Source organism: Podarcis gaigeae, assembly GCF_964106915.1.
Source record: "Podarcis gaigeae genome assembly, chromosome: 4".
Lineage (NCBI taxonomy): Eukaryota > Metazoa > Chordata > Lepidosauria > Squamata > Lacertidae > Podarcis > Podarcis gaigeae.
In genome coordinates this window covers 44,486,752-44,510,854 of record NC_139677.1, presented here as the reverse complement: position 1 = coordinate 44,510,854, position 24,103 = coordinate 44,486,752, and the positions used below count along the sequence as shown (strand labels likewise).

Below are 24,103 nucleotides of genomic sequence, written 5' to 3'. Positions count from 1 at the left end.
ATTTTAAAAATTCAAATAAATACGAGTTTAGCCAGCCAGTATAATTCATGTGATAATTGGGCATTTCAGGTATCGCCATAGCTTGCGTTCTGTTGTATCAGTTGGAAAAATTAGGTTATAAATTTTAATTTTCCCACTTGCAGTTTTAAGTTGTGAAGCACCTCTACATTTTTAAAGTGTTATAATTATTTAATATTTAAAAGAAGATATGTTACACAAGCTTTCCAATGTGTGTATCTTTTCCGACACAAGAAATGATGATAATGATATGGAGGGTTGCTGGTCTGTCACAATTAGAGCCAGCTCCCCAGCCATAGTGTACCACATGGTAGACACAGTGATGCCATATGTGCTTCTTAGAAACAACATTTTCTGTCGTAGTTTTAATTCTTCCCTTTAAACGCTGTCATTCTACTTGTGTAACACACATCTTCTTGTAGAACAGAACTTCCTCTCCCCTGCACCCCCTACTCTTAAAGTCTGCTTCAAGGGTTGGGGGGGGGGTGTCTCTGGAACAGATTTTGGGGGTATAAGGAGAGGTGGTTCCACTGTGCAGGTGGACCTCTGCGTGCAGTGCTGTATATACAATACTTTGTTTTGAGAAATACTGATGTCTAACGGCAGAGTTTGCCCATTTCCATTTAAAAATACTTATTCTGCCCTTTTTATGGGATTTGGCGGTATTAGCAAAGTTGGTGCTGCTGATACTATAGTATGCAAGGGAGAAAAGCACTAAGAGGAAGGCATGCTTGGCAAATGCACACTGTGATCAACTCCCGCCCGGAAACCAATGTCCCCACTGGAAAGACGTGTAGATCCAGAATAGGCCTCCACAGTCACTTACGGACTCATTGTTAAAACCGTGTTTATGGAAGACAATCTTACTCAGCTACGAGTGATCACCAAATGAGATTTCTGCAGATATTCAGTCTGTACTCATTTCCATCAGACACCTTAATTTCCACAGAGAAGTCTTTTAGCATACCATTCCTCAGTCTTAACTAGCAATGTTTTCCACAACTGTTATGGGCTTTTCTGTACTAAAGTGCAATCCTAGCCCCCAATTAGGTCACATAGTAACCTCCCAACTAGAGCATTCTCCCACATGCCAGCTGAGAGTGAGCTCTGCTGCTGGGGTAGGTTAAGATGCAGAAATTATGCTAGTGTAAAAGTAAAAAACAGGGCATGTCAAGGGCAGAATAAGGGAGGAACAGATACACTGCCCCCTGAAATCTCCCATCTGCTGGTCCTACCCATGGAATTTTGCCTATTTCACACCACCAAAAACACAGATGTAACAAATTTCACTCCACAGGAGTAAATGGTAGGATAGAAGGTGAAGGTTTACATACTGTCCCATTTATCCCAACCCAAAACATTTAGGATGTAGCTTCAGGAGATACGCCAGCATTTCTGCCCTATCAGGATTGCTCTTGTTTGAATATACTATTTTGTAAATTGGATTTTTCACTGTACTTAGTGACAAGTACTTTTCTATCTAAAGTTGCCCTGTGCAGGAGGGGGCAAACAGGTACACTTGCCCTGGGCCTTGGAGGGCTAAGCTAGCAGGGTGGGGTGGGGTGAGGTGCTAGGGGCCTGCCAGATTAGTGCTGTTATGCCAAGAATGCCTAATAATAATAATTTATACCCCGCCCATCTGGGTGGCTTCCAACAGAATATTAAAATACAATAGTCTATTAAACATTAAAAGCTTCCCTAAACAGGGCTGCCTTCAGATGTCTTCTAAAAGTCTGGTAGTTGTTTTTCTCTTTGACATCTGGTGGGTGTTCCACAGGGCGGGTGCCACTACCAAGAAGGCCCTCTGTCTGCTTCTCTATAACTTGGCTTCTCGCAGCAAGGGAACTGCTGAAGGTCAGCACTGGACCTCAGTGGCCGGGCAGAACGATGGAGGTGGAGACACTCCTTCAGGTATACTGGACCGAGGCCGTTTAGGGCTTTAAAGGTCAACACCAACACTTTGATTTGTGCTTGGAAACATACTGGGAGCCAGTGTAGGTCTTTCAATTTATGTGGTTTCAGTGGCCGCTCCTGGTCACCAGTCTAGCTGCCGCATTCTGGATTAGTTGTAGTTTCCGGGTCACCTTCAAAGGTAGCCCTGGTTCCTGGTTTGTTTCCCTAACCCTAACCTTTAAATCTATGTTGCCTGAGTCAAGGTACATTACTATAATTGGTTTAAAATTTCGTAGGATTGCCAGGAGCTAGATGGAACTGTCTTACCCTGGGACCATGGGCTTTGTGCTGTGGGCTGCCAGTTGCAATACACAGTTTAAAAGTTGAAAGGGGAGCATCCTTACACTATCAGAGGAGCATGGAGTGGGCTATGCCCAGGAAGCAAGGCTGAGAGCTTAAATTTCATTTCATGCTAGATCTATAGGCTATAGGGCAGGCATCCCCCAACTCAGCCCTCCAGATGTTTTGGGACTACAACTCCCATTATCCCTGACCTCTGGTCCTGTTAGCTAGGGATGATGGGAATTGTAGTCCCAAAAAACATGGAGGGCCGAGTTTGGGGATGCCTGCTATAGGGTATAAAATACTATTTGCTGTTGCAGTGCTGGATCTTCTTGAGAATACAAGAATCAAGCGCTTAAGAGTGTCTTCCACACGAGAATGCAGTTTGAGTTCTTTATAGATTTTCCTCCTGCGGGAAGAGACTAGCACATGTAGTTTAGGATAAGGATCAGGGAAAGGCATTTCAAATTCCTGTGCACAGGAGTTTGGAGGCACAAAATCCTTATGATTGTGGATGTGGACAATGGAAAGCAACAGCAAACATCTACAATCCTAGATGATTTTGTGCCTCCAAATAGCATTAGAATAACTTTCCATTCTTTGTCCTATCCACTTTGGAACACTGCAGACAACAGGAATAAAATCAACATGCAATGGCATAGTTAATTTATTCTTAACGGTTTTCCCTGCAACAACTTAGGATCAAACTGTTGAGGTATATGAATTTTGTACCAATAAGTGGGTTCAAATTCTATCCACAACACAATTTCCTAAGTGAACCCTGATATTCAGTGGCGTAGCGTGGGTTGTCAGCACCCGGGGCAAGGCAAGTAATTTGACCCCCTAACCCGTGGATTTGCGCCCGGTGCGGCCGGCCCCCCTGCACCCCCCACGCTACGCCACTGCTGATATTCACATGCTCTTCCAACTTAGGTGATCCATTGTAGATGGAAACCTATTCACATGACAATTCTAAACATGGATTTCTAAATACCATGTATTTTAATATTAATACAGACATACCTTACGTTGCGTTCTGCTCGTTGTGGACTTTCAGCTTACGAACGTGGCAAACCTGGAAGTGTTTACTTCCGGGTTCGCTGGCTGCACACACGCAGAAGCGCTCAATTGCACAGCACACATGCGCAGAAGAGGCACTCTAGTTGCGGACTTTTCGGGATGCGAATGGCACCCCAAAATGGATTAAGTTCACAACTAGAGGTTCCACTGTACTGTTTCAAGGGCATATGGATCACATATACAGTCACTTATCTAAGAAACTCAGTACTGCAGTTAAGTTCTTCTTTTTAGAGAATCTACTTTGACCATTATTAAAAGCAAATATTTTAAAGTGTGAACTGTCTCGCATTCCATGTGAACAATATTTTATGTCCTTGTGGTTTTAGAAACATCTACAAAGTAAGTAAAATCAGTGATTCTTAGTGATCTCAACTATAAATAGAAAAAATACAGTGACTTGCAGAAAGAAAATATTTGCTAGAAGCCTGAAAGCTAAACAATAGGGCAAGAAAGGGGACTGATCTTCCAAGGAGTGTTTATTATTATTTTTTCCACTGGTTCAACAATCTTTTCAGCTTTTTGCTACTCAAAGACTTGTAAGAATTAAATGAAAAAATAAGCAATATTTTTTATTTCAAAACAGATTGTGGGGTATTGTGTTACATTGTTTAAAGTTAGGTAAGCCAGCCCCAAAGAGAGTCTCAGACAAACTGACATAAATTAAACATGAGTCAAGTTTAGTTTTGCTGTAAGTGAGGATAATTAAATCCGTCTTTGCCAATTTCTTTTACACATTTATTGCAGATACCAACTAGAATTTCAGTTAAGAGGCTTGATTTTCAGTATAATGTGGACATTGTACAACAGCTTCCACTCTGAAAATGCACTCTCAGGTGTATGGAAACACTTCAGCTTTTACAAAGTGAAGCAATGCATTTCAGCTTTTCAGTCGTCATCTATTGTGGGCTTGATTGTCACTCCTCTTCTAATCTGTCCCCAGCCAATTAAACTGCAAAACAGAGAAAAAGTTGACAATTACTGGAAGTTGCATTTAAAAAGCTGTAAGTACCGTATATATTTTTAAAAAGTTATTCTGGACAAAGTGTGTCATAAAATGGTATGATGGCTTGTAGTTTATGAACAAAGCACACTTTTGTCAATAGCTGATGCTTTTATGCATGCTACTAGTAGTGGAGAGGCTCAATCCTGCCTTACATTTTGCAATCTTTTCTCCGGTTCTCATATATTAGAACTACTAATGGGCAAGAACCCACTCATCTAGGAATATCATTTTGACATTTTTAAAATTTCAAACCAACTTACCGCCAATGCTTCTCAACTCTTCGACTAAGGGCAATTTTTTCTCCTACTTCGGTGCACACAGGATTTGTTAGGACTATTTTGCCCAGATCAGCTTTCACTGCACTGACTCGTCCTCCAGTAGACAGCGATCCTATGTTTACCATTAGAACTTCATTTTTTGATAGTTTTTGCACCTGAAATAAGTGGTAAAGGAAAATCAGATACAACGCTTTTATCATTTAAGGTATATAAGCACCCTTTTCCAGTACTGAAAGATGAAGAATTTCAATTCTTCCCAGTATTTTTACATGGAAAGTGCCTAATAACCAACCTTTGCTGCTTTCTTGTCTCCTTCAGTGCGGACACCTAACAGTCGCCTCAGCAAGAAGTAGGAAATTTCAAGTTCTGTGAATATTTCGGGTAGAGCTCCAACTGCACCAAGAACTTGCCCCACCATTCGATCAGCTCGGCACAAAGTTGGATCAATCTTGGTGCCAACACCTAACAACAAAACACTTAAGTTACATCAAAAGCTATGTGACCAATAGATTCTCTCAAAATTTGCCATGCTGGCTAAACCACATATATAATTAAATTCCTTTTCAGAATTGGATATTTTATCCAATATCAAATATGTCATAACATCTAAATTTCAGATGAGGGACTCCCAAGTTGTCTCTTCAAGCGCACACTCCCCAGAGAGAAAGTGAGAGTGCTACATGCACTGCTGACAGTGAAACACCAACACTGAAGAAAAATCAGCCTCTTCAAATCACTTAAAGGGCAGAACAACTAAAGTGCTATAGTGATAGTTTTCTCCCCTCTCAGCCAAGAGGCACAGCTATTAGTGAACAGGCAAAAAACAAAGTACACTTCTTGCCCACAATTCTACATTCTGTAAAGCATCTACATGCATATTCTACAAGTTAACTGCAGTATTCAAATATTAGCTATGCAACTAAATATATGTGCTATGAATGTACATAGCTACCACCACCCAGCACATTCCTACGCAATATGTGTTAGAGAAGTTCTTGGAATAATCCTGTTAAGAAATCTCTCTTAATTAAGATGTTGGAACAGTTATGTTCATTTATAGATGCATTATTAATTTATGTTACACTTCCCACGGCTCTTAAATAGGTGTGGCATAAATATCAAATATAACTTACCAATAAGCCCTCCAGGCACAGCATACTGCAGATCATTGTGTTCTGCAAAGAGTGATACAATTTTGGAAAAGATGGGCTTGCACATAAGTTTTCCTTCACTGTCCTTCGATACAATGCCAGGTCTTACCTCAAGCTCCTGGCCTACCTATAAACAGAATAAAAGACAGAATATTAAATGAAAATAAAGGTGCTCTATGCCAGTAAGATGCTAGTTACCTAGTTTAGAAATAATAATTAAAAAAACCTGAAGGGTTACTCATAGTTGTATCAAGTTACAGACTTTATATCTGTAGTATCATAAAATTAACCTTGCTTCTATATAACAATTTTGTTTTTTGAGAGAGAAATGTTTATATGGGCAAAACCAAGAAGAGAATTAGGGTTTTCAAAACAGGGATGTGAAGACATGAGGCTTGGTTGAAAGAAACTAGTTTCAATATCCCAAGAAAGATTTTGGTCTTTTCATCAAGCCCTTCTATGGCTCATGACAAACTCCATCTGAAACAAAATGGAGCACCATGAATAGTTTGAGATTTAATATTAAAACCTCTTGTTCCAAGGATTTATTTTTTAAAAAATTACATGTCACATCTAAGCCTTGGGGCTCATATAAAAAAACCTTTTCGGATCCTGGTTATAAGTGCTATCAGGATACAATTTTAAACAATGTTTATTTCTTCCTCGGCATAAATGCAAGTTCTGTGGTTTGCCATGCAGCATCTGGGGAAGCAGCAGTGAAATAAGTATGGCATTACCTTTAATACACCTTTTAGAATACTACCGCCTGCTACACCTCCTTTCAGGTCATCAACTTCACATCCAGGCTTGTTGACATCAAAAGATCTAATAACTGAAGAGACACATCTAATCAGATACATTCAGTAAATGCCTGCGTCAATCTTTTACTCCCAACAATTTTTTCTTGCTCACCAAAGTATATACGTAATGCTGTTCCCATGTGACTGTGGCAAGCACACAAAACTTAAGGTGCAATTTTTACAAGTCACTGGACAGACTTAACACACAATAAATTATTTCAAGGGCCCTTTAATGCCTACCTATTGTTACAATGTACTGTTCAGATGAAAGTATAATGGAAATCTCATGGAGTGCTTCAAGCAAAGCAAAAAAAAAACTGCTATCAATTAAACCTAGAACTTTCAATCTTTAAACTGATTAGTTGAAGTTGTATCATTTGAAAGACTAGACAGATAAAACTGAAGAAGAGGAGTTTGGATTTGATATCCCGCTTTATCTCTACCCGAAGGAGTCTCAAAGCGGCTAACATTCACCTTTCCCTTCCTCCCCCACAACAAACACTCTGTGAGGTGAGTGGGGCTGAGAGACTTCAGAGAAGTGTGACTAGCCCAAGGTCACCCAGCAGCTGCATGTGGAGGAGCGGAGACGCGAACCCGGTTCCCCAGATTACAGGTTGGAGTAAGCTGTGAGCAAGGCATCTCAAGTCAGATAAAAGGTTACTTTAAGCTTCCAAGCATGCCTGTTTTTCTTCTCTCTTCTGAGAAATGAAACTGAACTAAGTAGGGACATGCCCAGAACTCCAGAAGGGATAAGGTACAGAGCAGGGAGATGGGTCTAGATTTGAATCTCAGTGAATTATTCTCCTAGAGCACTCCAATCACAGTGATCTGGGGAAGGGATTTGTCACATGTATCTCTGCCTTCCTCAATACAAGTCAATAGAGAGATCTCCACAAATCCAAGAAGGGCAGCAGTCCCCTACCCCTTGACATAACAGGGTCCTTGCTGGGGGTGACATTTACCCCACCCCAGTATTTCCTGGAGAGCCATACTTTTTTCCATAACCAGCCACAGCCCCCTTAAGATTCCTATTGTGTCCACCCTATACAGCTATCATTTTGAAATGTGGCAGGCTTCATCACCTCTCACAGGGCAAAGATGCCTGCAAATTGCATACAATTTTGGTGGAAAATATAAAAGTTAATAATTCAGCTTGTAACCTCCATCTTGGAATGGAGCCTACAAGCTGACTTTATGGCTGCAAAATTCCGCCTATGTTCCTCCTTCATCCCCCTCCATCCCTTCTGTGTGTAACATCTTGCCTGATGAAGAGTTCTAGGGAATTAAAAAAAAACACCTCTTTTGTGACATTTTGATAGGCCCCCCAAAAGCCTGTGGGTTTTGGAAGGTTTTTTAAACATCCATCATGAACTAGCGTGGTTACTTTTGGTTTTTTTACGTATTATTTATTCTTCAGTTTTTAAGTCTGAGCACTTGCACTACATATGCTTTACAATGGCATTCTAAATCTTATTTAATTCTAAATATTGTTTATCCAATGTTGTGAGCAAGGGGGTGAAAGTCTACATATATGTGGACAGGTCTGAAGCAGACATACCAATAAGCCTTGGTTCTGATGTGAAGTCTCTTAATGGCACTGGAATTTTCTTTACTATGTATTCGCAAACAACTTCAATGTTGTATTTCAGCTGTGCCGAGATTGGAATAATTGGAGCTCCTTCTGCAACAGTACCTATTTTCACAGAAAATAATGTATTAAAAGCACCAGTTATTATGTGACTTCTTCAAAAGTTAGCTACATCACAAGTAAGCTTTCTGCCTATTTTCTTTACAGTCTACAAAACAACACAGAACTGTTGGGCGAAGACACTTGCACCAAAAACTAAAGCTTGCTCTTCAATATGCATATGATTTAGCTATATTTTCAGTAGTGATATTCATCAGCAAACAGTCCACACAGTTTTGAGTTTGTAGAAGCAGAATAATCAATCTAAATTTTAAAAAATTAAAAAAACAAACCCTGGCTCATAGTAAAATCATCACAATCTGCAATAGTTTGAACCCTTGGAAACCAGATGTTTCAGAATGAATGTCCAAGATCCAAACAAACTAGTGTCCAAAGAAACTTTGGTCTTTCCTTCCTTTTCTGAACAAGAGCTTCTCACACCATGTGGCAAATTACTTTTTAAATGAAACAGATTTTTAAAAGCAATTTGCAACATGAGGTCTGCTACTAAAAAAAAAAAAAAAAAATTAATTCCACTAGGAGAAATGGAAAGCAGATTGTTAAGACTATCTAGAAAGCTAGAAAGTGAGGATTTAATTTTAAAATGTGAGACTTTAGTAAAGAAAAGAAAAGGGGTAATCATAATCCTACCCATTAGGTGCAACAATATTATCAAATCTATTGTGCTTTAGTCAAGGTTTGGCATTTGAATCTGAAAATACAATTGTTTTGGAAATCATGTGTGGATGTGGGTACAGAAAGAAAGGATATAATGCTTAGTACTTCTATTTGTTTACAAATCCTGGTTAAAATCAGTGTCGCTTATTTTTGAGTGCACATGGCGAGAATTGAGGATTGGGATGATTTTGCAAAAGAACACCACCGACTAAGAATCATTATTCTATTTTGAATTTAATTCGCCTCCCTTCTAATTCAGTCTATCTTGAAACATCATTCATTCCCGGCTTGCGAGCCCTGTCAGGGGCCCCTTACCTTTTTATTTGGGATTATTCTCACAGATTACCATAATCTGAGGACTTTTAAGAGACACATATTTCATATGTTCAAGATTACTGAATTTTCTTTTTGGGTGAGACTATTTGAAGCAATTTTTCAAAGACAGAATAATAAATACATCCAAGTATTTCACCCAACAGAATATTTTGAAATATTTGAAACTAGGAAAGGAACCATGGGAACCTGTGTGACTGAGGCAGGTAAAAAAACCCAATGACACAAGAGCCTGTGGTTGTAAAATGTGCCATCCACTCGGACATGAGAGTGGCTGGGGAGGCCCAGCCAGATGGGCGGGGTATAAATAATAAATTATTATTATTATTACATGGAAGAAGCCAAAAGGGACTAATTTCGACATTTTCACCAACACCAGCTCCCGATGTACATACAGTAGTGCCAAAATCAAACTGCCATTCTGAATCCCTGGTGTAGTGACTGTATACTGGCACAATGCCAATGGTCACCCAAGCCACTTAGAAGTGCAAGAGAGAAAGCTCTCTAAAATTTAAGCACTTTGCACTTAAGCCTTTCTTGTACTGCACAAACATACTAGATGGACCCTTTACTGTACCCATTACTTAGCATTCAAGAGGGGAGTCCTTGCATCCCATTTGCTCAAGGCCTGAGCCAAGGTTTACTCATGCTTATTTTCTAAAACCTTTTGCAGAATTTTACTAATTTTACTAATATATAGATTAATACACAAAGTGATGTTTTAAAACACGGTTAACTGCTAAACTCAGAATTTATGGTAAGTGTTTGCTTGTAATAAACTACTTGGCAGTGACTGGTTTTGTTCTAGAAACCTACCTTGTACAAAAGCTAGAATTTGCTCATACTGCTCCTTGGCTTGGCTTTCTTTTACCAAGTCAATCTTATTTTGTAGAATCAGAATGTGTTTCAGTTTCATGATTTCTATAGCAGCTAAGTGTTCAGAGGTCTGCGGCTGAGGACATGACTCATTGCCAGCTGGAAAGACAAAGGAACAAATAATTATGTATTGTTTTAGAGTATGGTCACTTTCCTTAATGAAAGATCACAATGATATGTCATCCTATTATTTCTGTGGGTCACAGTTCCTACACAGGAACAATCTAAACATCCAGCACTGAAAACATACAGAATTCATTGCATCTTAAATATGATTACAGAACTGTATTCATCAACAGTGAAAATACTAAACAGCTATTAAAAAGCAGAAGTACTGCATCAATACCATGTCAAATTTCTCCACTCCAATAGTTACCTATTAACAGCAGAGCTGCGTCCATGACAGCTGCTCCGTTTAACATAGTAGCCATCAAGATATCATGGCCAGGACAATCCACGAAAGAGACATGCCTATTGTGCAAGGAAGAGCAAAATAAGCAGCATTATTCTGAAGCAAAATAATAATTAGTCTAATTAAAATAATGGAAGGTTTACGAATATGCAATAACCACACATTAAAGCAAATATGCAGAAGATGAATAGTTTCAATAATATCTGCTTCTTGAAGCAACTGAAGAATTAAAAGTGACAACTTTTGCACTGTATAGATTTAAAAGCAGATACATTCCTCTTAGTTCTTAAAATGTACTCAAAATGAAGTCACACTATGTTTAATGGTGCTTACTCCCTAATCAATGTGCTTAGTTTGGAGCCTTAATCATCTGAGATATAGAGAGGTGCAGTTACTGGTTTGCTGGGCTTCCTCCTTCCATATATTGTGCAACTAATTTGCCCTACTTCCTCTCCCCCCCAAAACATGCTAAGGCAAAGAATCACACAACTGTAATAGGAGAAAGCCCAAACAGCCAATAGCTTCTTTCTTCTAGCAAAGAGCTGCTTTGCCATAGGCCAGGCATGGCCAAACTGGGCCCTCCAGCTGTTTTGGGACCACAATTCCCATCATCCCTGACCACTGGTCCTGTTAGGGATGATGGGAGTTGTAGTCCCAAAACAGCTGGCGGGCCAAGTTTGGCCATGCCTGCCATAGGCAAATCTGGTAACAGTTCCCGCCTTCCAAAGAACACAGGAATGACAAGGAGCAAGAAAGCACCTCAAGCCTCTTCTAGCTTCCTTATATTCTAGAGACAATCCTCAGAGTTTCAAAGTTCTTGCCATATAAGCAGTTCAACATGTAGCACTGCTCTTAGGACAGCTCATTAGTCCTCTTCTGCTGTCAAGACCAATACAGTGGTACCTCTAGATACGAACGGGATCTGTTCTGGAGCCCCGTTCGCATCTAGAAGCAAACGTAACTAGCGACGGCACGTCTGTGCGTCGCTTTTCACTGCTTCTGCACATGACGTCATTTTGAGTGTCTGCGCAACGGGTGAAACCAGGAAGTAACGTGCTCCGTTACTTCCGGGTTGCCGCGGAGCGCAACTTGAACACGCTCAACCCGAAGCGCATTCAACCCAAGGTATGACTGTATTGGTTGCAGACTTAATCAATACAGGTAAATAAATAAGAAAATCAGGTATTTCAAGTTTGAATTCCATATAAGCACATACCCACAGCAAAAACCACAACAAACTATGGGCCAATGCTAAATCATTTATGTTGAGCTTTTCATGTTACCTGACTAGTTTAAAATTCCCTTTGGTCCCAGAAATATCTGTTGGGAATTCGTCAGGTGTACTGCTCCCACAGGATCGGTAACATTCTGGTCGAGAACAACTTGGATCATCAAGTTTGTAAATCTGCAGAGAAAAAGTGAAAATGAAGGTTTAATTTACCATTGGTCAGCTGACTTTGCACTGAAGAATAGTGAGAGCGTGGCTTCAAACCAAAACAGGCAATTTTGTAATGACGTACCTTAGCATTGGCATAGCCCAGCTTGATAGTGATATTTCTCTCTAGTTCATTTTTGAATCTGACAGTATGAACTCCAGAAATAGCTTTTACTACTGTTGACTTTCCATGAGCTACATGGCCAATTGTACCTGGATTTTAAAAACAAATGTTTGTCAATTTCACAAAAATCCTCTACAGAGTAAAAATTCATCACTTTCTGCATATACCTTAGAAGTGCTAGTTTCTCCAGTTATCCCTATGTATCCAAACTAATAGATACCTCCATTTGTGAGGTCAGTAAATTCATTTGTTTATAATAGATCACAGGTCTAAAACAACCCCAAGACACATTTTTCCAACTCCAGGCTATATTATCTGTATACCAAACTTCATATTAAGTGAAGAGACAATACAGTGGTACCTCGGGTTACAGACGCTTCAGGTTACAGACGCTTCAGGTTACAGACTCTGCTAACCCAGAAATAGTACCTCGGGTTAAGAACTTTGCTTCAGGATGAGTACAGAAATCGCAAGGCGGCAGCAGGAGGCCCCATTAGCTAAAGTGGTACCTCAGGTTAAGAACATTTTCAGGTTAAGAATGGACCTCCAGAATGAATTAAGTTCTTAACCTGAGATACCACTGTAACTAATTTGATTTCAGAAAATCTTCTATGAAGAAACGTGATAGCTTCAGTTCAAAGTAAGAACCACTATAGAACATGTATGATGGGAAATGAAGGCTACTACTGGAAGTGCAGTATTACATAGAGAATGCATTCTTTTTGCCTAATGCTGAACTTTAAGGCAAAAGAATGCTATTTAGGTTTCTCAAATTAAGACTGATAAACTAGCAAACAAAGAAAAATGGGATAAAATAAAGCCATAGAGCAGATATGTTCCAGGATTAGACAATTTAGTAATAAGGATGGGACAAAGTAAGGTCAGTATTTTGATTTGCAGCCAAATAAGGAAACAATAATTTTGTCACATGCATTTAAGTCCTGTTAAACTCAATGGGTGTTAAGTACACCTAAATCTGTGCTGGATCGAGACTTTAATCTGGAAGACCTCAACTCTCTTAGCATTTTTTAAGGGTACCTCAGTTCACACAGAGACTCACGGTTTCAAGAGGCTATGCTATTAATATATTTCAACCTCTTCCAGTTAAATTTGTTTTTACTTACCTATATTAATTGTAGCTTGCCTACTGATGACTTCTGGTGACAGAGGTGTCAACTTAGTTACATCCTGCAGGAAAGAAATATTCTATTACTTCAAAAGACTTTGTTAACAAATACAGTTGCTAAAAAACCTGCAATTGTTTATATTAATTTTCTTTCAGAATACAGAGTGAAGAAACAGTAAAGTGTTTGCAATGGTGAACATAAAGGAATTCAAAACGAAGATTAACAAGATAGTTCAGCACTAGATAACTATTTGATTATATTTATTCCTTGTCTATGAAGATCTAAGGGCATGTTAAGCTATTATGAATGAAATAAACAATTTTGCAGAAAACATTGTTCCAACATCTCATTTTAATCAACAGCCAAGCTTGTGATATAAATGTATTTGGAATGCCTCCTGGGGAAAAAATCTGGATTTTTAAACCTGATTTTTAAAAATGCTGTTGGCAATATTTTAAAATGTGACATAAGTTTGGTTGTACAATGCTAAATCATTCATACTTAACTTACAATATTTGTCAAATGTTCATGTTATAAATTCTCTAATTAATTATACAGCCTGTCTACAGCACAAAGTGTTTTGCATGCTTTATTATTACTGTCTTCACGTGAAGGTATTTACGCCTATTTCATAGGTTAAAATCTCAGGCTAAGAAATGGGTCAGTTGCCCTAGGCTATTTGTTAACACAGCTAACCCCTGTGCTGCTGGAGAGGGTTAGGATGAAGTAAAGGTGACACTCTGGGGACTCTGATGTGGAAGGCTCTTGTCACTACACCCAGCTGGAACTATACTACTGGCAGTGTTCCCATCAGCTGCTGCCTGTGAAGCAGCCAGAAACAAGGTGTTTTGGGATGGAACAGTAGTGGCTTTGGAGCCACTGCATCGAAAACTCCACTGGTGGGGGTTAGATTTTTCTGTAAATTATTGAGCTCTGTAATTCCCAACTACACTTGAAGGTAAGAGAGATACCGCGCTGACAAACTCACAGTGTAGACAAGCAGCACAATCCATTGCCAGGTCAAGATCCAACCCATTTGCAATCAAACTTAAGACACGTTGCATTACACAAGATACCAAAAGATATAAAAGCATGCCACTGAGCAAAAGCAACATCCTCTGCTTTTTGCACGTTTTGACTATTGCCATCTTGCTTCTCGCCACAGAAGCAGGTAGGCAGCAAATAGCAGGAATATGACTTCATACCCAAATGAACCCACATATAAGTAAGGGACAAGTCTCCATTAACATACCCCTCCGATGATTTCTATCTACCCTGCTTTTAGTTATGCTATGGCAAGAGAGGTGAGAGGAGGAGGAGAGGGAACGCAATTGCATGACACCCCAAACTGTGGATGCATCAGAAAACTCTCATTTAGCTGTGGCAGGCTTCTAAACGCTGAATTTCAACTACACCCAGGCACTGTGCTTGGGACTGGCACTCAAATGACGAAGCGAAGCTGTCCCTCCAGAGGAGGAATGAAGCGTGCGGACGTGCAACAGATCCCCCAAAGCAGGATCCCCAGATCCCACCGCCCTTCCCGCCGAAGCTTTTGGCGTCCACCTTCTCCAAACGGCTCCCTCTCCCAGCCCAACCACGAGGAGCGCCTGTCCCCGCTTGGACGGAAGGGGAGGCGGCAGTAGGAGCCCCGACGGGAGTCGGCAAAGCCCACCAGCTCCCTTCCCACTCGCTGCCCCTGGGCTTCGCACGGGCTCCCGGGCAACGGCCAGCCCGCCGCCGCCTCGTGGGACGCTGCGCCCCGCGAGCCCACGAGCCCCCCGCCCTTCGAGACCCACTTCTCACCAAGGTACTCAGGTCCTGCCGGGAGAGGTGCGGCTGCCCCAGAGTCACTCCCGCCTCGTCCCCCGCCATCTTGCCTGAAAGGAAGTTAGGAGGCCAGTGAACCTGCCTGACCCCTCGCCACGAAACACAGCGGTTCTCTTGCCGTCGCCCCCCGGCCCAGGCGACGCCGACAAACGCAAAGGGAAACAAATTCGCCCCGCCGCCTCTTTCTAGCCCGCAGACTGGCTTCAAGGGGCTTCGGGGTTGGCTCAGGCATGGAAGAGGGCAGCCTTGGAAGGACCCCGGGCCTGGCTGATGCAACCGGCACTTGTGAGGAAAGGCGTGACTGCCATAGAGCGTCGCGGCTCCGCGTTCCCAAGCCCAGTGGGCGGGGCCGGAATGTGGAGAAGGGCGCGCGGGGGGGGGGGGCGTGTTGCGGGTTGTGACTGAATAAAAAAGGGACTGGAATGGTTGGTTCATCGCGGTTCCGTTTTAAGAGCCGCCTTTGAAGGATCTTACGTAGGTTTTCTGAGAGCGTTCAACATTCTGTTGCAGTGCAGCTGAATACAAGAGGAAATCCTACTTTTCCTTTTTACTTATTTTTTTTATTGATGGTAATTTTGAAAAATATATACAGAACATGCAACATAATAAAAAATACAGTAGGAAATAAAATATCCGAAGTTCATTATATGCTGTATACGCTTGCATTTATAAACAAAAAACCTTCATCCCTCTTCCATATGTTTAGGAGCAGGTGGGGCACATGGACCAAGGTAAGGAAATTACTTTTTAAAAAATGAACATAAAGTCTTTAACCAAGCTCTCACCTTCTTTACAGGGAAGACAATATGGACTCTGGTCTGCCAGAAAAAGTGCCACCATTCTAGTATAAAGACAAGAGTTTACATTGGCCTAATAATAATAATAATGGTTTTGTTGTTGTTTAGTCGTTTAGTCGTGTCCGACTCTTCATGACCCCATGGGCCAGAGCACGCCAGGCATTTCTGTCTTCCCGCATAATGGTTGGATATAGCTACTGTAATTATACTGGAAATGAGTGTTCAGCCCCACCAAAACAGCGTAAGCTACCATTTTTCCTATGAGAAAATGATTTAAATCCAGAATACAGTATGTTTCTCTAGAAGAGATGGACAGGCACTCCCATGCTTGGTGCACGAGAACCAATAAGAAGCGCTTTTTAAGCTATCAGCCTTTTTAACCTCTCTCTCCTGGCAAATAATCCGCTCTCCTTTTACTTTGTGAGGCAGGTCATTTCTGATAGGATCCCAGCAAGCCTCATTGTCCATCTTACTTGCCCATACTGGTGTCATACACTATAGCAGCAGCGTACACCCCACCTGTTTATCCAGTTTAGCTATTAATTGGAGTACATTTTATGTATACATGTGAGTATGAAATCCTTTTAAAGATATGAGCCACTTCTTCCCCATCCCAGCTTTTCTCCTTAGGGAAGGATATGCATTTAGCATGTTCTGGAATATTTAGCAACAGCGAATCTATTGGGTGGGACTAACTACAGTCCACTTCTTCAGATGCATATTCTGAGTATAAATGCATATAATTTGGGGGAAGGGAAAACTAAAGGTGTCAGCTGGAAATGAAATGTAGAAAAGTTGTTGCTAGCACAAATCCTGACACTGATAAACCAATTAACAGGTATAATGAGCACAGATCCATTTGTTTCTGTGGAATCTACAAATGACAGCTTTGAACTATTGATGTATTATAATGATTGGTTTCATGCTGCCATTTCCCTTCAAATTCATTTGGTCCAAGATGGCTACTCTTAAGTTACTGAGAGTCATAGGAGGCTTATATCATAGTAGGTAATCTTAAAGGCAAATCTGTACCACAGGTTTAATGTTTGTTATATATACGCTTTCCCAAGTGGACAGTTACTCTGCCATGGTATGCAAGTGTGCTATAGCAGCCATGAAGCTCAGTTATTTATTAAAATATTTATATCATAATAAACATCAAAGTGGTTTAGAATTTGTATATATACACCAGAGACCATCAACTAACTATGCAATGGAAAGATGCATATTTAATTGCTTGCAGAAGTCCGAAATGAATACAGCTTCAGGATTCTCATCAAACTACAGTTCCCAGGAGTCTTTGGGAGGAAGCCATGAAAATTAAACTGCTATATACGGAGCAATATTAACGTGCGTTTAGTGAGAAACGTTTCGTTCCCTTGCAAGCAGGCAGAGGGCTGCAGACTGATATGTTTGTATTACACAATGATAACTTGAGTTGGAAGTGCCCCTCCTGAAGTGCACAGTACAGAATATACGTGCTCAGGGAGGGAAGGAGGCAACTTCTTAACTAGGTCAATGCACGTCCTGTGCGCTAGGAAATGGAAACTAACGAAACCAAACGATGTCATGTACGCTTGGGCTTTTCTGCTGTTAACCGCCCTGTGATCCTCAAGACGAAGGGCCACACAGGCATTTAATAAACGATGGTGGAAGTTGATAAGGTGTGAAAACAGGAGGGGGGGAGGAAAGCCCATCCGGCGGCGGCGGCGGCGGCGGCGGCGGCGGCGGGTCCTGAGAAGCCCCGTGTAACGCCCGGGGAGCGACCGTGGGGGAGGCTGCATTTCGGCCCGGCTGAACGGGGCAGCGGCGCGGCGGCCGGAACTCCGCCGGGAGGCGGCTCCTCGTGCGGGGCGCTGCGCGAGGAGGGGCCAGTGTTGCGTGTGGGGTTGGCGGCTTTTGTGAGGCAGCGGCAGCACCGGCGAATGGGGCGGTCCTGCGAGAGCCGGCCGGGGAGCGCGCCTTGGGAAGGCGAAGGAGGCGGCGGCGGCGGCGGCGGCGGCGGCCTGAGCATCCCACTCCGCCTTGATGGAGGTTCCTCCTGTGCGTGTCCCTCTGCCTCTCCCACAGGTGGTGGCGGCGGCGGCGGAAGTGACGGCCGGTGCGGGGTGCTTGTCGTTGGGGGAAGATGGCGACTGTGGCTGTGCTAGGCAGTGAAGAAGGTAAACAAGTGTGAGAGGGAAGGGGAGAGGCAGGGACTCTGGGAGGGGGCGGGCGAGGCAGGGGCCGGCGAAAGCCGGTGCCTGGACGGTGCCGCCGAAGGAGGCCTCGCTCGCTCGCGCAGCCTCGGCCCCGGCAGGCGAGGAAGGGGCCCGGGCGCGATACCTCGGTCTCCGTGTAACCCCACTTCAGCCCCCCTGTGAGGCTCTCCTCCTCCTCTGTCTTTATGTCACCCAGAGACCCCCCCCTCTACAGGTTCAGCGGGAAGAGCTGTGTCTTCAGTGCTGCTGAAAGGTAGGTGAAGCTGCCCGAGGACCAGCCCCCCCCCCCTTATCTGTTCATGATGTTTGCTGCTCATTTTCTAGACCCAGTTAGGTCAAAGTCACTCCCGCTCCTCTCCTCCCTGAGATATAGTATTTTCTTCTTTTTTTTTCTGGCTTGCCCTCTCCTCCACCATGTTTGGGGCACATCAGTTGAGGTACTTCAATATACTTCCCATCTCCAGCTTTTGAAGGACAGCTGCTTTTGGGTGTAAGGCTTTTTTTTTGGGGGGGGGAGTAAAGGCAGTGGCTGTGATGGAACTGGAGGTTTTCGTGGTAGCATCATCCTAGTATCAGAGGTTCAAGGGTTTTTCAGTTGTTCCTGCTGCTAATTGGATAGTTGTGTAATGCCTCTGGGTTTCAGTTGAGTATCTTGCTCTCTCAGGTGTCTTTGTTTCTCTAAAAGAGGGCGGTATGATGAAGCTGTCTTTCCTCTTTCTAATTCCTCAGAAAAGTCACCCATGATGAACAGGGTGGGGAAGAAGATTGATATATGCCCTGGCCTTTGTGTATGTGAGCATGCTAGTGATGCTTCCAGGAACACAGCGCACTGAAGTCTTCTGTGCTTAAAATGCACATGGTAGGGATAACAGTGTCATACACTTCTTCTCCATTAATCTATATCCATGTTTTGATCTTTGGTTGCATGCAGCCCCTCCTTTAATACTTCACTTTGTGCTCGAGATAGTAAAGTGTTTGCCCGTTTATCTTAGTAAATATTACGCCATAGTGTTTTCGTTCTGTACCAGGTGTATCAGAGTCACCAGGGTACACAGTAATTTGCCACGATTCTGCACAATTTTGATACATTTGAGGCTTGATATGTAAAAATTTTATGGGATTTTATAGTCTCCAAAAACTATTTGCCTTCATCTTTGGTTTGAACACTTGTTTGTAAAAGTTGGATGGTATACGAGTGAAGAAATCTTCAAATAGTTCTTGAAGAAAAGAAGCTCTTTGTTTTGAGATGGTGTGTGCTTGTTACAACAAGCACTGCCTTAGAAGAAATATTCCTTTTTGAGTGTAAGAGAAAGAGCAGTGGTCTTTTTGAGATAACACTTGCCATAAGTCATTTTTTAACTACTCATATTAAAATAATTAGCATGAATATATGTATTTCGCAATTACTCAGGAACACCTTAGTCAATGAAAAGTTCTAAAGTTTAATAATATAATAGACCAACTAAATTGTGCGGTCCTGAGTTAAATGTACCAGCAAGGTGTCTAGTGCTGCTGAAAGATAACCTTACAAGCCTTGTTGTATAAATATTAGGTTAATTTTTTAACTTTGTTCACAGAGTGCCTCTAAAATATAGTAGTACCTTCTGAAACTCAGGCCTCAACTATCGAAGGCTGTGTTGAAATTTAAGTGTGGCTCTTACTGGACAAAATCCAGCACTGTTTACAGTGTTGAGTCTCTAGCCACATTACAAATTTGCACAAATACTAAGATGAAAGTTGAATACAGTATAGGAAATCGTTGAAATATGGAAGAAACTCCTAATTATATAAAAAATTAAAAGTTTATGGTGCATAGGATAAATCTTTTTGTACAATAATTTGTAGAGCCCATGGGTTTTCAGTTGGCTCTATTCAGAATTGTGTTGTCTTCTGTTAGTATCAATTTAATGTAGCTTTCAGAGATACCACCTGTCTGCTTGTTTATTTAGTTTGAGATCCTAATACCTTAACTTTAGTCCTTAATAATATACTATTAAATCAGCAATGTAAATATTATAGTATCAAAGTATTGCTCCTTTCATAGTAGAAGTGTGAAAATTTGCTCAAATGTAAAGTTTTGTAGCTGATCAAAATAGAATATAGGACCAATCCAAATCTGTCTTGTTTGGCAGTGATTGTCATTTTAAAAAATAGTTGTTTCTAGAAGCTTCTTATGGAAATCGCAAAATGTAGCCGTGAGAAATAAAATGAGCAACCCAAACTTCACCCTTAACGATAATCTGCTGCTTTTTATTATGCATATATTTTGCTTTGTAAATTGGTTAATGCTATAATTTCATTAGCGGCATTTACATGTACACAGATATGTGCAGTACAATTATTTTTTCTGAAACAAAAACAATTTACTGAACATTCTGCCTTACATCTGATTGTAGGCAAGAAATGAAGAGTAGTGTATTGTAGTTTACATACCATGGCAGCTTTGATTCCAACCCCATGGTAATGGAGGTTGAAATCTTTGTTTATTTACCAATGATTGTTTTCATACATGAACAGTCTGGTAGATGGTATGATTTTGCAAGCCATCTGCCATTAGTAGAATGTGTTCATTATATATTCTGTGAAATATCTCTCTTCAGTCACTGTATGTGCACTCACTGTTGTACATCACAGTATAATGTACTTCAGTTACCTTAATGAGTGGCAGTACTTTGGCCTTTCTTAATGTCTCAGACTGACAGCTTAATTAAACATTTTTGATCAGCATCATTGAGCATCTATCAGTGGCGGTGGCATCTTTTTTATAGCATTATCCTTGACTCTTCTTTTTGGTTGTATGGAGCAATGGTACTTGTGTCAAATTAACTGTTGCCCCTCAGGAGATGCTTGTTTGTTCCAGATTGTCTCCGCAAGAAAGGTAAAAAAAAAAAAAGGTGCATTTCTAACCATGCCTACTCAGAAGTAGTTTTAGAAACTGAGATATGAAAGTTAGGAGCTAAATGGCACCTTAAACCTAGGTTATGGGTGCAACAACGGAATGTCTAGGCACACTTTTTTATAACAAGAATACAAAGCTGAAAATGAATAAACTTCAGCTAAAATATTATGTGCATTTTTCACATGGTTTAGTCCTTCCCCTGCTCATCCCTCTAACATTCTTAAGAGGGTCTCTTCTCCAGTCTTCAGAGAGTAGCTGGAAGTGGGGAGGCAGAAAAAGGTCCTCCTTTCCTTCTACTCTACAGTTTTAATCTGAAATCTTTGGTGCAGTACTACGCCCAGAGCTCAGAAACTGCTGCCGCTAATGAAATTCCCTGTTGCAAAATGTGCAATGGGAGTTTTGAACACTACTCAGAAGTAAGTCCTATTGAATTCAATGAGTCTTACTCTTAGGTAAATGGCATTAGGATTACTATCTTAATCCTACTTTTATTAACTTTTAAGAAGCTGTAACTCTTGGTTAGCAGTTGTATTGAGGGAGTAACTCTGAGTCTCACATCTGTATCTTTGTTCACACACATTCCTCCAGGTTACTTTTGTGATTTGCATCCTATATGACATCAGTTCAACCAGTTGTGGCCTGGTTTATCCTATGTAACAAGCATTCATACCAAAGGGAATCATCAGAACATCAGAAATTATTGTGATCAATGTTACGTTTCTGCAGAAAATGAGATACGTTTAACTATGAATAAGTCTTTTGGTAATCTTCTTTCGACTAGTCATTGTTCATCTGAACTTCACTCTTCATAATAGCTCTCTGTTCCTTGTGTTTGGAAGCAACATCCTTTTCTAATTCGCCAGAAAGTAGAAAACAGTTATTCTAGATTTTATCAGTTACATACTGTGACTGGCCAAGAGTCTTGGTTACCTCTTTATTTACTAAAACATTTATCCAATCCATCCCAGTAGCCACCTAGAACACTGTAAACTACTGTTTTTCTGAGAAATTACATATATAAATTCAATATGCGGTGGTTTTCTCTGTATTGGGGGTGGGGAATCTGTAGCCCTCCAGAGGTTGCTGGTCTCCAACTCCCAAAATTCCTGGCTGTGTGCCATGTTGGCTGATGCTGATGGGAGTTGTAGTACACAACATTCAGAAGGTCACAGTTTCCCTACTCTTATACCAAATGTAGCTAACATTGACTTCTAAGTTGTCTTCAAAAGCACATGAAATAGCAGGTGTCTATGCAGATTCAGATGCTTAGTTATCACTTTCACAAAATTCATTGTATGCAAAATCAATGATACAGAAAGAGCAGTGGTAGAAGACTTAGTTTGGGTAAAGGGCAAACATGCTGATTCTGTGAAGTGTGAAATGCCAACCACATTTTTGTCGATTTTCCTGATGTTCATTCTTAAGCAGTAGTGCTTCTAGAATAGTGAGCCAATTCAGATTTCTTTTTCATAATATTTGAATGGTTTACATCAGTGTAACTAAGTATCAGTTGATATTTCAGGTTAAATGTTAGGGCCAAAAACATAAAAGCCTTTCTAAGTAATACCAGTTGCCTAAATAGTCATTCCAGAAAATGATTGCTACATCCAAATTCTGATTGGCCTTGTCCTTTGATAGGTGTGACTCACTCTGTATATATGACTTTCTTGTTTCTACCCCAAAATGAGCAGTTTCTCACCTTAACAGATCAGTTAATACCTGATATCTAATTTTAGTACAATTTTAGTATTATGTGGTGCTGAAGCACATATACTAGTACATAAGATGCATGTGCTGCAAATACAGAAGATAGTAAAAGGGTAAAATTGCATTGCATAATATAGAGATAGCTAACTTTTGGCCCTCTGTTAGACAGCATGGCCAATGGTCAGGGGTGATAAGATTGTAGACTAACAAGTATCTGACAAGCTATAGGTTCTCCACCCCTGGCATATTACAAAATAAGAACTGAAAAATGTGGATTGGTTTTCTTATCTGATAAGAAAATTTAAAGTGTAGGTGGTGTAGGGTTTGAGACTGTTGGGCATAGCAACTGCTGTTGATTGCGGTAGCAATCCCATTGTACTTTTGCTGTTACTAAACATACGTGGCTTATGGTGAACCATGAAGACACAATGGCTGCATTCACACACTACAATGATTAGGCAGAGTTACTGACTTATTATGGTATATTAGGAATGAACAACAATGTGCTTCTACACTCTGTTGATGGCTTCCACTTCACTTTTCTCCCAGTGCAAGAAACAAATTAGAAAGCTGCAGTTATGCTTGGCCACTGTGATAGTCACTTGGGATCATTGTTTGTTGCTTTCTTATAAAGAGCCATGATTCATAAACCAATACAAACCATGGTTTCAGGCCAGGCTGTAATTCTGGCATGTAAGGGAGCAACAAACCAGGATTCTGGGTTTGAATGTCATGGAAATTGAGACTTTGTGTCTTGTTTCTCCTGCTCACACTAGAGGTGGTATGAAGCAGGAATGAATGGGTAATATGCTCTTTGTTCCCAATAAATAAGCTAGCAACCCTGACATATTGTGATATGCAGGCATTGCTAACAAGGAGTAGATAAAATTAAGGACAAAGATTCTAAGAACAACTGTGCTTGAAGGTGGTCATTGGGGAATGATGATGTAGTCTTACAGAAATATTAAGTGGTATTATTATTTTGCTATACTACTGTGCTAAACGATATGAAGGTAAGAACCAGCCCATGTAAGGTTTTACAACGTAAGTTATAACTTTCTGAATTTGAATTCAAAGGTGCCCGCTTCTGTTTCAGAAATGCACTTCTTTACTACACTGCTTGCCTTTTGAATTTTTATTTGAGTAAGTGCTAGCAACCTTGGAAGAACTTGGAGAACTTGCCAACATTGTTTTTAAAACACAGTGAATTTAAGCTTTCTAAATTGATTGTCTGTTAGCAGTATTTACTCTCAGTGAGCCGCATATGTGTTAAAAGTAGAGGAGTTCTTCCAACATTTGACATGTTTAACTTGGTGTTGCAGAACAAATTAGCATGCTAAAGATGTCACTTTTTCTGATGGGGCCCATAACATGTCATGCTGCTTACAAGATGGATTATCTGCCTGTGCAAAGATTTTCCATGGCAGAATATACC

The 24,103-nt window shown here is 40.9% G+C and overlaps 2 protein-coding genes across 3 annotated transcripts in view; one reads left to right on the top strand and one right to left on the bottom strand.

The window, feature by feature from the left end:
• Window positions 1-3,876: 3,876 nt before the first annotated feature.
• EIF2S3 (eukaryotic translation initiation factor 2 subunit gamma) lies at window positions 3,877-15,479 on the bottom strand. Its single transcript, XM_083734392.1, has 12 exons — window positions 15,041-15,479; window positions 13,235-13,298; window positions 12,072-12,199; window positions 11,835-11,956; window positions 10,516-10,610; window positions 10,080-10,238; window positions 8,124-8,258; window positions 6,503-6,597; window positions 5,748-5,892; window positions 4,907-5,076; window positions 4,597-4,769; window positions 3,877-4,282 (listed from the first exon to the last, which is right to left on the bottom strand). The coding sequence occupies exons 1-12, from the start codon at window positions 15,107-15,109 to the stop codon at window positions 4,219-4,221; spliced, it is 1,419 nt and encodes a 472-aa protein (XP_083590518.1). The 5' UTR covers window positions 15,110-15,479; the 3' UTR covers window positions 3,877-4,218.
• Window positions 15,480-15,613: 134 nt separating this feature from the next.
• The window catches only part of KLHL15 (kelch like family member 15), a 29,102-nt gene continuing 20,612 nt past the window's right edge, over window positions 15,614-24,103 (top strand). The window contains exons 1-2 of one of the 2 annotated variants that reach the window (XM_083734390.1): window positions 16,281-16,428; window positions 17,932-18,023. The gene's annotated coding sequence lies outside the window, so the exon portion shown is untranslated. Of the gene's footprint in view, window positions 15,796-16,280; window positions 16,429-17,931; window positions 18,024-24,103 lie in introns of those variants that run through there. The other variant, XM_083734391.1, reaches the window with a different exon arrangement.